This window comes from Chiloscyllium plagiosum, chromosome 8 (genome assembly GCF_004010195.1).
Source record: "Chiloscyllium plagiosum isolate BGI_BamShark_2017 chromosome 8, ASM401019v2, whole genome shotgun sequence".
In the NCBI taxonomy this organism is placed as follows: Eukaryota; Metazoa; Chordata; class Chondrichthyes; order Orectolobiformes; family Hemiscylliidae; genus Chiloscyllium; species Chiloscyllium plagiosum.
Window position 1 is genome coordinate 99,460,483 of NC_057717.1, and position 16,121 is coordinate 99,476,603.

The following is a 16,121-nucleotide window of genomic DNA, read 5'->3' on the forward strand; positions in this document are numbered from 1 at the left end:
ACTAGAAACCACGATTTTATTCAAGCCCTTAGTGACTGTCTGTGTGGAGTTTGCATGTTCTCCCGATATCTGCATGGATTTCCACTGGGTGCTCCAGTTTCCTCCCACAATGCAAAGATACGTGGGTTAGGTAGAGTGGCCATGCCAAAATTGTCCTATAGTGTCCAGTATAGTGGATTAGCCGTGGAAAATGTGGGGTCTGGGTGGAATGGTCTTCACAGCATCAGTGCAGACTCAATGGGCTGAATGGCCCCTGTCTGCTCTGTAGGAATTCTATAAATCTTGTTGTGGACACAGAAAAAACTCCTCCCAATTCAATTCTTCCTCAAAATTGAGGCCTTGGAACCTTTGACATCTCATCTGAGAGTGCTAGATAGACAGTACCTCAGGCAGTGCAGCATTCTTTCATTACTGTACTGCACTGGCAGTGCTAGCCTAGACTGCCATGCTCAAAATTCTTCATGGGACTTAAAGCCACAGCTTTCTGGTGCAGAGACAAGTTGCTCAGTAAGTTACAGCTGATGCAAAGGGCAAAAAGATCCAATGCGAAATAAGTGTATTTGGAGCTTTAAATAAAGGGGTGGGGGAGGGTGCAAGTTGGAATGAACAATGGCAACAGATGTACATGGAAAAGGAAAGAAAGGAAATAGAGCAAGAAAGAGAGAGAGAGAGAGAGACAGCAAAAGAAGTTTGAGTGTAAATAATTTACTCCTCTACCTGATTTTTATTTTTTTTATTTTTTTTCATTCATCCATGGGATGAGGGCATCACTCCCTGGGCCAGTAATGTTTCCTTTCTGCAGCTGCCCTCAAGAAGGGGGTGATGAGCTACATTCTTGAAAGACTGCAGTGCTTGGGATGCAGGTACACCAACAGTGCAATTAAGGTAGGGAATTCAAAGATTTTGACCCAATGACAATGAAGGAACAGCGATACTTTTCTAAATCAGAGTGGCTCATGGCTTGGAGGGGAATTTGCAAGAGAGGTGTTACCATGTATATCTGCCCTTGTTCTTCAGGGTGGTAGACATGATGGGATTGGAAGGTGCTGTTGAAGGATCTCATACCAATATACCAGCCATGGCAACTTATGAATCCACAGTCCTTAGGCCTCTCTCAATGCTACCGGGATATGTGCAGGAGAAATTCATCAACACAACTTTTCCATTTTACCTTGGCCATCTAGAGCACAGATCTTCCCGTAATAACTATTCAGTCATGCCCCACTTACATAATCAAAACCCAGAACTCGAGTGGTCTAAGGAACTCAGGACTCAGGGTTACAAGTAACTGCACTTTATTGATTACTCTCCGTTTGTTCCCCCACTCCCCCCACCCCCCCCCCCCCCCCCGACACCCTCCTCACCCCCAAGCTCTGAGAATTGTTTCAAAAAGCCATCTGAAGGGAGAACATGCAGCCAAGACAGGATGAAATTGCTGAATGGATGTTGTAACACACCAAAACAGCCAACACTGCAGAAAAAGCAGGTTTCCCCTCCATCCACTCCTGGGAACTTACTCAATATTTTTTCAATATTCTATCTTAAACTTGATTTGGCTACATTAGGACACATTTGCAGTGCAGTTTGCGTCAATGTTTTTCAGTCGAAAACACAGCTCTAGCTACAGGCTCCATGCGAGACATAGAGGATTCTGTTTCTTTACATGCTTTCACTGCCAGTCTGCTAAAGGCTGGCAAAAACAAGGCTTTGCCATTTTTAATCAGAGTGTATGAGATTACCTCATTGCATCCATTTGCCCATGTGTCAGGCTGATTTTGTTATTATACAAAATTTACTATTTAAATTATTGCCACTGCATCCACTGGGATGCTTGAGAGCAGCTGCCTCAGATCAGGTGGTTTCATATTAGGGAATCTATCTGCTACTGTGCAGTCCTGGATAATGGCAGCTTGATGGTGTTTCTGGCTGTTTGCGAGATTTTGTTTGCCCAGTAAACACACATTTCCCCACCTCCTTCCAACCCCCTTCCCCAAGTCCAACCACTCAATCATCCCCACATTTCAAAGCTTCCCAAAACCCCATACACCACCACCCTAGCCACCCTCTCCCTCCCCCCCCCACCACAACCGCCCCACTCCCACCTGCTTGCAAAGATAACAAAGGAATGCCGCAATGGTCACAAATCCAGAAAGGTCCATGTTGCAGGCTGTCATACCGTAGCAAAAGAAAAGGGAGAATGAGGCGATTTCTCATAATGCTTTGTTGACTCACTCACAAGGACTGCAGTAGAGGGACTGCTGGCACAAGTATGCCTCACTATTGATGCTGAAGGGCTGCTATTCTGTGTTCAGAAGCCCCTTGTAATGGAGGCTTTTTGCAAGAGAGAGAGAGAGAGATAGTGTGTGCGTGTGTCTTTATGTATGTGGCTTTGCAGCTCTGCTGTAGTTAGCATGATAGCATCTAAACAGATGGTCATAATGACTCCACATTCTGTACCGCAGTATGTATTGGAGTGGAGATGATCTGTTTAGATTCTATCGCATTTGCATTGCAATCTTCCTTGTGTATATTTTTTCCTCATTCCTTTTCTTTTGAAAACAAAACTTTTATGTCAACCCTATCCTTTATTTTGTGGCTGGTAGATAACACAGCAGATGGCAGTGGAGGGTCACTGTGATGAGCACAAACGGTGGTGGGGGGGGGAGGTTGTTGGGAGAGGGAGGAAGGGAAGAAGAGAAATTGGCAGAACTGCTTCTGTCCTTACAGATGCACTCCTCCTGCTAGTGCATTGTGAGCAGCCCAGTGCAGTGGGAGATGTCTAAAGCCCCTGAAGGCAATGCTTGCCCAAGCTATGAGAAAGATGGCAGCCACAGGCAGCTACAAAGGATTTGAAAGCAAGGCACTGCAGGGGGTGGGGAAAGGAAGCTGGCATGTAAGACTGGCAAGACTAAGGTACTCCACCTGCCACTTTCTGTGACCCCAAACGACCATTCCTGGATGGCAACCTGCCCATCTAGAAATGTGCTGCATGGTGGCGAGGGATGTAGCCCAGTGGGCAGCACAGAAGGGACATCAGCCCCATGGTTCATTCCTCCGACCCCCTACCTCCTGAGGGCTGGCTCAGAAGTCACACTGGCAAAGATTTCTCCGACTGTTCAGGCCATACAATGGGAGAGAAGCAATCATCGGAAACCAGGGACTATAACAAAAATAATCCTGTATACACAGGCCCAGTAACAATCAACAAACATACCTTCAAATTGTTAATACTTTCAGACTGAACAACACGCAATTGGATTTGCAAAACCTTTCCAGGTTGTAACTGAAAGGCTTCAAATATACTTTTGAAGATACACTTTCAAAAACAATATTTTTGTGTTATTTTCAGTCGCAGTCTTTAGCAGGCAAATCAAGAAATATTTTCTCAAAATATATTTTCTTGCTCTGTTCTTCCTCACAATCTCAATACTTTCCTGTACTGTAGGTGATATATACTCTCATCTTAATGTTATTATTACAGATCTTTGCATAGCACAGGAATTTCAGTCAGCATCGCCTTGACCTCAACTGATAGTTATGCCCACAAATTCCTTTCTCTCTCCTATCCACTCTGAAGATTGGCAAGTAGTTGTCTGGTTTCATGGGTGCAAATAAGGTGAGAGTGAGGTGATATCAAGGCCAAGTTTGACAATATATGACACCTAAGAGCCCCAGTAAAGCTGACACAATGGGAATAAGGAGACAAATTACTCAACAATGACTCCATACCTATCAAAAAGAAAGATGGTAGTGGTTGTTGGAGGCCAATTATCTCAGCTCCAGGACAGCTCTGCAGGAGTTCCTCAGGGTAATATCCAGGGCCTAACCAACTTCAGTTGCTTCATCAATGACCTTCCCTCCATCATAAGTTCAGAAGTGGGGGACATTCATTAATGATTGCACAATGTTCAGCACTATTCGTGACTCCTCATATATTCAAGCACTCCATGTCCAAATGCAGCAAGACCTGGATAATACCCAGGCTTGGACTGACAAGTGGCAAGTAACTTCATACCACACAGTACCAGGCAATGACTATCTAAAATAAGAGAGAATGTAACTACCTCCCTTTGACATTCAGTGGCATTACCTTTACCGATCCCTCACTTTCAACATCCTGGGGGTTACAGTTGATTAGAAACTAAAGTGGACTACCTATATAAATAATTTGACTGTTAAGAGTAGGTCGGATACTGGGAATTCTGTAGTGGCTGACTCACTAAAGTCTGTCTATCATCTACAAAACACAAGTCAGGAATGTGGTGGAATACTCGCTACTTGCCTGGATCAGTGCATCTCCAACAATACATAAGAAGTTTGGAACCTTTCAAGACAAACTAGCCCACTTGACTGGCACCACATCTACCACCTTCAATACTTTCTCCCTTGACTATTGAGACTCAGTAGCAGCGCAATGCACCATCTACAAGATGCACTGCAGTAACTCACTAAGGCTCCTAACAGAGCACTTTCAAACCTGCAATCTAGAAGGAGGAGGACAGCAGATATATGGGAACACCACTACTTGCAAGTTCTCCTTCATGCCATTTACCAGCCTGATTTGTAAATACATCACCATTCTCTCAGTGTAACTGGGTCAAAATCATGGAATTCCCTTCCCCACAGCATAGTGTGTGTGAGTCTAAACACATCCCCCCAAGACTGCAATGACTTAAGAAGGCAGCTAAGTATCACCTTCTCAAGGGCAAAGGGATCAGTTATAAATATTGGCCTTGTCAAAGACACCAACATTATGTGAACAAAGAAGAAACATTTGCCGGTGAAGGGCCTGGATAATTAATGTCCCCTGCACCATTCACATGGATCAGTGAAGAGATGCCCTCAGCAGTGTCTGAACATTAGCCACTAATGCAGGACCAGTGGGCCAAGGATAAATATAGAGGAGCAAAAGCCCTATGAGAGGAGAATCATGGAATGATCACAGCACAGAAGATGGCCATTCATCCCATCAGATACATACAGTCTCTCTGTTCAAGCCATCCAACCAGATCAGCTCCCCAGCCTTTTCTCTCATATCGGTGCGAGTGTTTATTCTTCAAGTGCTTGCCTCATTTTCTTTTGAAATCCACAATTGAATCTGCCACATTCTCAGGCAGCTCCTTCCAGACCCTGAACTCTCGTTGAATGCAAATGTTTTTCTTCACGTTGTCATTGCTTCTCTCCTTAAATGGGTGCCCTCTGATTCTTGACCCTTCCCCAGTCTGAACAGTTTCTCTCTTCCCACTCTATCTTGATCATTCACAATTTTGAACGTCTCTCAAGTATAGGTATAAAATATGAAAAAAGTCCCATTCCCACAGAACACCTACTAAAATTCTCCATATCACAGTCAACCCTCCCTGCAAAACATCCAAAATTGCAATATTAATTTCCTTCAATTTAATTTTAAACTAAACTGTCCAGTAATTCAACACTCTGAAATAAATGAGTCAAAGTGATATTACTGTTGTGGTATGAAAACTATGACAGAAACGGAATTAGTTAGTTAACAATCTGTCATCTGCAACAAACCACGCTGTGTATGAGTTTCAGCAAGTGTGCACCATTCAAATCTACCTCCCAGTATATTGAAACTGCAGAAAATAAATCAAACTTCATGTTAATCAGTGGTAATATTTAAACAATCGCTTCCCTCAACCATCCCCCACCCCCTCCCCCCGTTTGTGACCTACAAATTATTTGTAAATTCAACAATTATAAGAATTAAATAATTTATTCCTGCAAGATGACCCAACTGTTCCTCGGTAACATTTTTTTTCTCGTCATCCGGCCCCTTCCCCCGTGCACAGGAGAGGTTGGGATGAGGAAAAATCGGCGTCTACAGGTTAACTCGGCTGCCGTACCACTATGAACTCCTCTTCCCCAAAACAGTTACGCAGGGCGCTTCAGATACTGCTGGCGGGTTAGAGGGAGAAACGGCTCAAAACAGGCAGCTGATTTACACAAAAAAACAATTATTCAACGTCGGCGAAACTTAAACCATTCTCGGCGTAACAGCTCCTGAAAGCATTCGCACAATGTGCCACCACTCTAATCACATAGCCCTCCCTTTTGATCTGCCTGCTATACTTAAACTGCAGGCCTGCAAGTGATTAAAATCTCCATCAGAAAGTGTGCGTTCCTGTTTGGTTTACTAGAAGGGCTGAAAAAATACACTTTCTCCACAATTTAAAATAATTGACTGAGAGACAAGCAAGGGCAACATAAAACACTAAATGGCAAACCATCGTGCACTATAACCCGGAATCAGTAAACAAATGTAATATGAATTAACAGGTAAATTACAGTCTATAAATCACACACTCATTACCGGCTACAATTAAGACAGGGTCTTACAAAGGTGACATCAAACTCAATCACAAAGTATTGTAAGACTGCCTCAGTTGTATTTTATTTCATTAAAAAAAATATTGCCAGCCTAACAATGCGACCTCGGTGAAATTGCTCCAGGTACTAATTGATTAGGAAAGTGTCTATAGAGACTGTAAAGAGAATCAGGCTGGAATTTTTAATTTGACTGTTTTATGGTTGGTAGATTATATTTAATTTTTAAAAATATTTATCTCTTCTCTGTCCTCTCTGACAGAACCACAAACTGTGAAACTTTTCTGGGGGAGCCACCCTCACCACTCCCCACGCCCGTCCCCCGAACCCCGTGAGAAAACAGTTCTTGCAAAAATACACAGTTGACGAGATTTGCATCTTTCCACCTATTTGCTAAAACTCCGGATGCGATAAAGCCAATACGCTTACCTAAATAGTCACACAGGTCTCTCAACATGAAATATACAAAATAAAAACGCACCACACAGACAAGCTACTAATAAACGAGACTGATCTAAATATTGTGCAAGAGTGACAGGCGCAAAGAAAGGATACATTTTAAAATAGACACGGGACATTATAAGGAACGAACCGGGTAAACTGATAAAAAAAATTGCCAATGTCATCAGATTTCCTATGGAGTGAAACTGACCTAAAATAATCTCATAGCATGAAACTATATGGAATAACTGTATATGATCTGCATGGAGAGAATAAATGGAGGTTCATACATTCTCGGGTTTGAAGGAATAAGGACACAGAAGTATTGACACAGGGGCCAAACCTTCAGACATTCTTATCACCTCAGAATTTTGATTTTTTTCAAAAAAGAACTGGTCAGTTTAAAAGGGGTAGGAAGGCAAATTAATGCAATATTTACACGTCAATATTTGTAAATAAAGAGGGAAAAGTGATCAAAATGCACATTCTTGTGGGTGGGGAGGGCGAAGAATTAGCTTGGTTCAGAAGGATATGCAGCATTTCACACTACAATATAAAGGCGGCGATTTAGCAGCAAATTAGACAACCCCAAAAAACACACACACACATCCATCTCCACGACCATCACCGCCACCTTCTCTTCCCCTTTAACTAGTACGAGACCGTAGGAAAAAATAAGTTAGATTCCTTTCTCAACCCCCAAAATTCAAAACCTCATAAACATAATACTTGTGCTTTCTTTAAACGTGTCAGATGTCAGTCTGCGTATTAAACTGGGCTTACAATTCCACTTTCTATTGCACTGGTGTTTTTTTTCTTAAAAAAAGTCTTCTCAGAAAGTATTGAAAGAGAGAAAGAGAATTCCCGATTCACACAACACGTACCATTGTGGTGTGGGGAAATCTGCCAGAAATCACTGTATCACTTCCACTGCAAGCCGCAGATCCAGGAAACTCCCTAGTCCGGGAGGCAAGTCCATGTCTAATAAAGCGCGCCGGTCCCAAACCATCGAGAGAGCGAGAGAGAAAGAGAGAGAAAGATTATTTCAGTCAAAAGTTGCCTTCGAATAGTCCGACACATGAAGGTTTTCCTTTTCTCTATGCATTTCACTGTCTTTTCCTTTCTGGGATCGGCTTTCCCAGGTTAAAGTTATGCCTTTTCCTTCGCGGCTTCGGTGAAACTGTTCTTTATATTTTTTTCTTAAAAAAAAGTTATTCTACCTCTGCAGCATTGTAGTTGCGCGGCATTCCCGGCTCACTGTTCGTCTCGGAGCATTGTCAAGAAAAGCAGTCTGTGTGCTCAGAACAGAAATCTCTTCAAACACTGCAGAGGAGAGAGAGAGGGGGGGGGGGGGATTTGAGAGAGAGCCGATAAGTCCCACTTCCCTCACTAACTAACTAACTAACCGCTCCGGTGTCGGAGTTGAGCCGTGATTTGTTTAATAACTTTTGTGTGTGTGTGTGTTTTGTTTTGCATCTGGTCTATAAGCGCTGGGAGAGCAGCTGCTGTGTCTGTGTGTGTCCCTGTGTGTATGTTTTTGAGCAGAATTACAGTGAAAAGCCATGAACTGGGGGTTGTTTTAAAGAGGCAGCGACGCAGAGGGAAAGTTGCCGACAATATATGCGAGTGCATTCGGTCTCGTACGTTCTCCTGTAGAACCAGCGAAGGGACATGGTGGTGAGGGCGGGGTTGGTGGTGTTAGTTCAAACAGAAAAAAAAGAGACCAAAACAGGAGCGATTTCGCAAATGGTGCGTGCAAATAATTGAACTGTGTTATTTTTGTTTTGCAAAAGTGCTGACAGGTTTGCTAAATTACGAGCTGTTTCTCCTTTTTTCGGTAGAGGGAGAGAAAACGGTCGGCGCTAAGTGTTGAAGGAGACAATGGCAGGGCAACTTATTAACAGTGAACGTTAGAGAACAAGTTCAGCCTCGCAGATACTAGACTATCCAAATCAAATATGTTATTTCCAGCAGAGGGAACCGATTTCCGTCCAAAACTTAAAATATGCTTCCCTGAAAGGACACCCCCGCCCCTGTGACCACCACAAAAATACAAAGTTAATAGTGTCAGTCCTCTGGAAGGGAGGGAGGTGTTAATTAGTTCCAATTTTTCCCTGTAGAATGCAGATTTGATAACAGTGAGTGAAGTCAATTTGTATATGTGTGTGTATAAAACCTATAGCAGACTTTAAAATTAATCAGTTTAAAATATAGCCCTGAACTATCCAGGTTGACTTTAGTTTAACATCACAACCTCAGCAGTTGTTAGATATTATGCTTGCAGTTTATCCCAAATCTTCTTCGCTACGTTGTCCTTGCTTTAAAACATTTGTCGATTGATGGTTCTATTGTGGATAGCCTTTGAGCTTCCAAAAGTAACCTGGAACTTCTAAATGTCTGGCTTTTATCTAAATGCAACTGTTACAAAAAAAACCCAAAATGCCCCTACTAAATAAACCTGTTTTAGCCCCTGTTAAAAATCCAAGAGTTTACTGTTACTGTAAACAGTGATGTGCTGGTTTAATCAACACATCCTGAATTAGGATGGCTGCAAGTTGTATCCCTACAGAATTTCTTCAATGTGTACCACCGAGATGGACCCGGCGCCATTCCTGCAATGGGATTTAACTCCTCAAAGTTGCAACCTTTCACTAGCTTCAGTGTCCCTGCGCTTTACAACAGGTATCCGCGAAGTTCCCCAGCAGTGTTCAAATATACAGAAAGATCCGCAGACAGGGCAAATGGGGACTGTGCGGGGAGAGGGAAATTGCAACATCTGGGAATACATCTGACAAGCATGTGTGATGATGATTCTATCGGTGCTGCAGTGTCCCCCGAACACACCAGAGTGCCGCTGGTACAAACGCAAATAAATCTGTTGAAAGGAGAAGGGGCGAAATCACAGAAACACCAAGAGTGTTATTTAATGGATTCTCTGGCCAGTATTTCATTTCAGATATAATAACAGCAATACGCAGTCAAATCACTTTAGTAATGAACATTTGCTATTTAATAGAGTTAAAGAAGGAGGCGACTACCGTTTCTTTTGAGACAACTAATAACGGCGTTTTAGAGATAAGAAAACATGATTTAAAAAAAAATGAAAATCCCACGAAGAATCACTAGCAGCTATTCTTGCTTTTTCTGCTGCGGATTGGTAGAAATATTATCTAGTTTCTCTGTATTCTTGGGCTTAAAGTCAGGAATCACTATATTGTGAATAGGATCGGACTTTTGGGTGTGTTTTGAAAGCGTGACAATCTCGACATGATTCTCTCGAGTGAAGTAAACCGATCCCCCATTCCAAGCACTTTAGCGACAGGGAGAGATTAAAAAAAACTTTGTAGTTTTCAAATGGCTTGCCTGATTTGCTGAAGCTAATTTTTGACTCTTTCGACCTTTCGCTTGGCATTTTTCATAAAGTTAAAGAGAATAAATTAAATTACATTTGATGGGCAGCTATATCCTGGAGGTCTGGACAGATTAAAAATCGCGACAGGGCGTGTAAACAAGGAGAGACAAAGTTTCCAATGAGATTACCCGACAGAACGGTTTATGCAATACTGACCCACTGTAAAACAGATTCAACACAATGGGAAATGTCTATCCTTTGTCTGAATGAAATTGAAATTTACGCGGCTGAATTCCGGATCGATAATTTAAGGAATAATGTGCAGGGATTGTGTTAAGGAGTCAACAGTTCCGTACAAGTTTCAAACCCTTTAACCCTTTCAGCTCCACACAACATTTCAGTTGCTGCAGGCAATCAACTGGTCATGGATTCATTTTGTAGACTTTGTAGCTGACTTCCAATATATCCAGTAAATAATCTTGTGCCGGCGTGGATTTTTGATAAATTGCCTCAAGTCATAGTTCCCCACCCCCCCCCCCCTCCCCAGGTTCTGCTTTCTCTGCTTGTAAGGAGCTGTGCGAAAGATGTTTTGTTTTAAAGCGCCTGGCAGGGTTTCGCGAGAAGGGGATTGAAGGTGGACGGGAAGGTGGTAGTGGTGAAAAAAAGTTGAGGTGGGATGGTGTAGGTGAGAAGTCAAGACAGACTAACCAAACATCCACTGTTTTAGTTACGTACCGTGCTCAAAGTTAATTTTAGACAATATCATAAACGCTCTTGACAGGCTGACATACTGCAAGTAGATGTTCGTTTGAATGAATATCCAATTTCGAGCTCCAATACTCTCAACTAAAAAAAACGTTATAATTGAAACTTTTTCCTAAGTATTTAGTTTATTATGTACTTTCAGAGCTTATTCTCTCTCTACATGCAAAAAATCTACCTAGTTGATATCTCGTTAAATTTCCCGAACACGTTCTCAATTTAATTAAATGCAGCATTTGCGACTTTCGTTTTGCTATTAGCAATAATTTATTCAAATGAACTTTACAATGCAATAGAGTTAGAGCTCTAACAGTGTCCGAAGCAGATTCAAAACTTAGGTTAAAGCGTTTTAAAAATGTATTGAAATGTTGATTTGGTTAAACTTTTGTATTTCATTTTACCCGCCATTATACTAATTCTATACTCAGAAATACAACCTCAGACAGACATACACAAACAGAAAAACAGACACAGAAACACACGAAGAGAAACACAAAAACGCGGGCACGCCCAGAGATATACACAGATACATACACAGACAAACAGGTAGACACACACATACATTCACACACAATACAACATACAGATACAGATACTCACAGAGATACAGATACACAGAAACATACAAATACGCATACACAGATACACAGACGCAGAGATACCCACATATAGATGCACATACAGACAGTTATACATACACAATGATACACACACATCGTAGATATTCAAGAAGGTTGCAATGAAATGAGCCAAAGATTATCCGAACAATTCTACTATCGGAAGATTTCTAAAGCTCTAAACTGCTTCTTTATAAAAACTTAGTATGACACTTAAACTTCTTTTAACTTGTTGAACTCCTCGTTATTTGTACAACTTAATGGCGAATATCAAATCGATCTAAATCACAACCTTCCTGTGCAAATTCCAACATGGAATGCGAAGAAGAAACATTTTAAATAACTGTGCCAAGAAGATTTAACTTTGATTCCGAAATTCAACCTTTTAAACTGGAAGCTTCAGTGCCGGAAGAAATTGATACTGGGTCGCTTTTATTTTTTCAAAGCTGTGTCCGTAATATAAGTAACTGATATTAATTTTACGTATTAAAAATGAAAAGCTGCACTCTACGTGGGTTTAGAATTAAAATACCGATCTGTTTGCTACTCCTTAACCCCGTACTGGAGGTCTGTTGCACAGTGTTTAACGCTGTGTTTAAACGCATTAAAAGACCTTTAGTTCATGAATTATGTGATTTTGTTCTGACAAAATGTTCTGTAAATGTCGTGTTTTCATAAATATTTGAGATCATATTTAATGTTGTTTTATTCCCTGCACAATTATTATTTAATTTCTTTAAAATGTTCCCAGGCTTTGTTTTGAATGTGGCACACGGGGTTGGTTCACTTACAATAATGACCTCTATCTCAATGTTTTAGATTTATAAGAAAGTATTTTGAACGTTGCAATTCTGTGGTTTCCAAGTGGTTGTCGATTTATTTTCATATCTCAATCAGTCTAACAATAAATTATTTGCATCAACGTTATTTCAAATAGGTATGTTTTGTTTCACAATTATCAATGGTATAAAATTGAATATTGCCACAATCTGGAGAATATTCCGTATTTTTCTCAAGTAAGCACACACTCCCTTTCAAAAATCGTTAAAAACGAATGTTATCACGATTAACACAGAACCGAATAAGGCTCTTTCTCACGACTGCTTCATTTCTTTCGCAACAGCCGTGTTCAACCAACAACCACCACCCAATCACCTCGCCACCCCTATCTAAAGTTACCATTTGTTCTCTGATCAAATTCGAAGCAAAGACCAGAGCGTGAAAATGTACGTAAGATAGTTCCACAGCCAAGCATTAGAATAATATGTTTAATAAAGTCTCTTTTTTCGTTTTAATTCTGGAGCCCAAAATTATATAGTCTGAAAAAAAACAAAAAAAAAATGCTGATGAAACTCTGTAGGAGAGAGAAATAGTCAATGCTTCGAGTCTAATTCTGAGGAAGGGTTACAGGCATCTAAATGTTAATTTTGTTTCCCTCTCTTCTCCACAGATACTGCCAGTCTGATTTTCTCCAGCACTTTCTGCTTTGATTTGTTTTAGATCTCCAGCATTCGCAGTTCTTTGTTTTATTTTGTGCTACAGATCTTTTAACTGACCGAGGTGGAGACGTCAAAACTTCCGTCACGTATTAAAAATGAAAAGCTGCACTCTACGTGGGTTTAGAATTAAAATACCGATCTGTTTGCTACTCCTTAACCCCGCAGGAAAGGATAGTTGTTCAGTGGCAAATGCCGGAGTTACTGAGAAAGAATATTCAAAATCCACCTCATCAACAATAAATGACAGAGGGATAAAACAAAGAACTGCGGACTGTGGAAATCTGAAACAAAAACAGAAATTACTGGAGAAACTCAGCAAGCCTGGCAGTGTCTGTGAAGGGAGAAGGAGAAACAGAGCAAATGTTTCGAGTCGAATTCTGAAGCAGGGTCACTGGACTCGAAATATTAGCTGTTTTCCCTCCAGTGAAGTCGGGGGAAAGTTGGCAGGAGTGTGCAGTCAGTTTTAGTCACAATGGTCTCGTCAGTTAGATCAGATTGACACTGCAATGCAGATTTGCTACTCCTCTAAAGATTTCGTTCCACATCCCTGTTCGAAGAAATGTATTTTAATCCTTTTTCAATTCCTCCATTGATAATTCGAACACTACCTTAAGAAAACATCTTCATCCTTTTTAATAATTTAAATAATTTCATTTGTTTTTGCCCCAATTTGCCAATTCGGGGCCTATTCCCTACCTTTTTGGATTAGATTGAAACAGCGCTGGTTGCAATTATCAAAGTCACTTGGAGAGATTTATACATACTTTTTAAAGTAAGAGATAGCTACGTCCATCTGCACTCCACCAATGAATATTAAACAATTACAATGAATGAATCCTACGCCGGTTAAATTTTGGGGCACAAACTAAAGGACAATTTGATGTTTTTCTTTGGCTGTCTCGTTAGGAGTTAAGAAATAATCGAGCGTTTTTATAAAAAAAGGAAAATCGAATTCAAACACATTGATAATCTTAGGGTAAGAGCTTGCTGTGATAGTTCTGTCACATTCTACCTGGAGCGATACTGCAAAGTTGTGTATAGCTTATAGTCTCTGCGAGGGAAGGGCAGACTTCCCGATCGCTACCGTTTACTTTTTTTTCTCAAAATATTAACCCGAGAGTCGTCTTGTTAATTCCAATCACACTCTTTCCTTCACTCCCAGCTCCCGGAGAAACAAGGCTCGAGAAATGTTCAGTGTTTGGAAAGGCAGAAGTATTAGATTAAATCTAAAATATAACAGATATGACCAATTAATTGAAATGATGTGACCATTTCTCGCCTCAGTGAGGAGTCTTCAATTAATATGTTATATAAAGTTGGCTTTCAGCATATGAGGTTGGAGTGTGTTACCTCTTTTGTCAGCTTTTCGGTTTTGTGGCCAATCAGTGTGTATCTACCTCTTTATAATATCTAAAGAATTGCGCAATATGAAATCTAATTAGGCGTTCATCTTCTTTGTATTTTAAATCACATTTTGCTTTACAATGTATTAAATTTATATTTACTGCGTTAATGTAAATAACGAGATAGTGACATGCCCGTTTGCTCGAGTCACTCCACTAGTCTCTTTGCCAAATAAGCAGTGAATGGAAAGTTGAAAATTAAGTGTCTTTGTGTGTGGGTCTGAATGCAAGCATGTGTTTACCCTGTGTGTATGTGTGCATACATCTGTATGTGTATGCACAGATGTGCCTGTCTGCATGTATGTATATGTTTGTGTGTATAGGTGCTTGCATGAGTATGTGTATCCAAATATGTGTATCCGTATGTAGGTGTTTGTGTGTGAATGTCTGTGAAAAAGAGAGACTGTATGTGAGGAAGACTGTGTGTGAAATAGAGGAAGACTGTGTGTGAAATAGAGATTGTGTATGTGTCTGTATGTATGTTTGTGGTTGAGAGAGAGTTTGTTGTCTATATACATGTATGTGTATGTTTATATATCTGCTTATGTATGCTTGCATGTGAGATTGTGTTGTCTCTTTGTATGTTTGCATGTATGTATGTAAGTGTAGGTATGTTTGTGTGTTTCTGTATGTATATTTGTGTATGTATATATGTTTGCATATGAGACAGTGTTGTTGTCTATTTGTGTTGGTATCTGTGTTTGTGTGCGTGTTTGCATGCATGTTTCTGCGTGTGTATGTATGATTGTGTGTGATAGACAGTGTTGCGTATGTGTTTGCGTCTGTTTGTGTGCCTGTATGTGTGTTTGTGTACATATGTTTGTGCATGAGACTGTGTTGTATATATCTATATTCGTATATGTGTGTCTACATGTTTGTGTGTGTGTGTGTGCATGAGAGACCTCTCGAGCCCGTATGTGTGGGCTGGGGATGATGAGGTTAAAGCAGTTGTGTTGTGAGTCTGCATCTTTGGAGGTCAGGGCGAGTCAATGACTTTCGATTTAAGGGACAGCAGGTTTCGGAAGATGCGCCCGGTCATGAGACCTTGAAAAAACGTTTTTTGTCTCCTTATGAGATTTCGCGACCGCCATTAGTGACACTTCTCACTGACCACATTTTAATAATATTGCATTTCACAAGCTTCTGCGATGTTTACCGCAGTGAAGAAGTTTTAACAACCAAAAAAAAATCCCGCCTACGCAGAGAGCCACAAATGTGGTTCTAAAATAACCGCTTTGGAGTAACCCCTGAATTTAGACTGGTGTGTTAGTTTTGGGACCAATATTTCACTTGTTCTTAATGGTGGTGGGGGAGAGTGAAGGGATGGGGGGAAGCAAACAATTCATTTAACTTAGAGGAATGAGCGGCAACTGAACTGCACATGGTACCTCTAACATTGAATATTGCCAATTTTCTATTGAAACATGAACTAACTGGAACAAGTCCATGGCTTAATTTCCAGCAATGTAATATCCTCAGTAATTAAATCAGATAATGTCCGAATATTTGAGATCAGTGAGGAAAGGGGGTGGTGGCCTGAGGGGTGACTAGTGGGGGATGAGGTGATTATCAGTAGGGGAGTGATCAGTGGGGAAGGGGATGGCGACCAGTGAGTAGGGAGAATCAGTGGGGAGGGTGATCAGTGGAGGCGGAAGGGTGATCAGTGAGGAAGGGGTCAGTGGGGAGTGGGGTGGTGATTAGT

The 16,121-nt window shown here is 41.0% G+C and overlaps 1 protein-coding gene and 1 long non-coding RNA gene across 5 annotated transcripts in view; one reads left to right on the forward strand and one right to left on the reverse strand.

The window, feature by feature from the left end:
* The window catches only part of nfixb (nuclear factor I/Xb), a 440,781-nt gene extending 429,843 nt beyond the window's left edge, over window positions 1–10,938 (reverse strand). The window contains exons 1-3 of one of the 4 annotated variants that reach the window (XM_043694872.1): window positions 10,874–10,889; window positions 8,007–8,109; window positions 7,671–7,767 (exon numbers count right to left, since the gene is read on the reverse strand). In XM_043694872.1, coding sequence (XP_043550807.1) covers window positions 7,671–7,767; window positions 8,007–8,017 — 108 coding nt within the window. In that variant the 5' untranslated portion in view covers window positions 8,018–8,109; window positions 10,874–10,889. Of the gene's footprint in view, window positions 1–7,670; window positions 7,768–8,006; window positions 8,110–10,873 lie in introns of those variants that run through there. The other 3 variants (XM_043694870.1, XM_043694869.1, XM_043694874.1) reach the window with 3 other exon arrangements.
* Window positions 7,788–16,121, forward strand: part of LOC122552226 — a 19,518-nt gene continuing 11,184 nt past the window's right edge. Inside the window, exon 1 of the long non-coding RNA XR_006312327.1 lies at window positions 7,788–7,870. This is a non-coding gene — a long non-coding RNA (uncharacterized LOC122552226). The remainder of the gene's footprint in view (window positions 7,871–16,121) is intronic.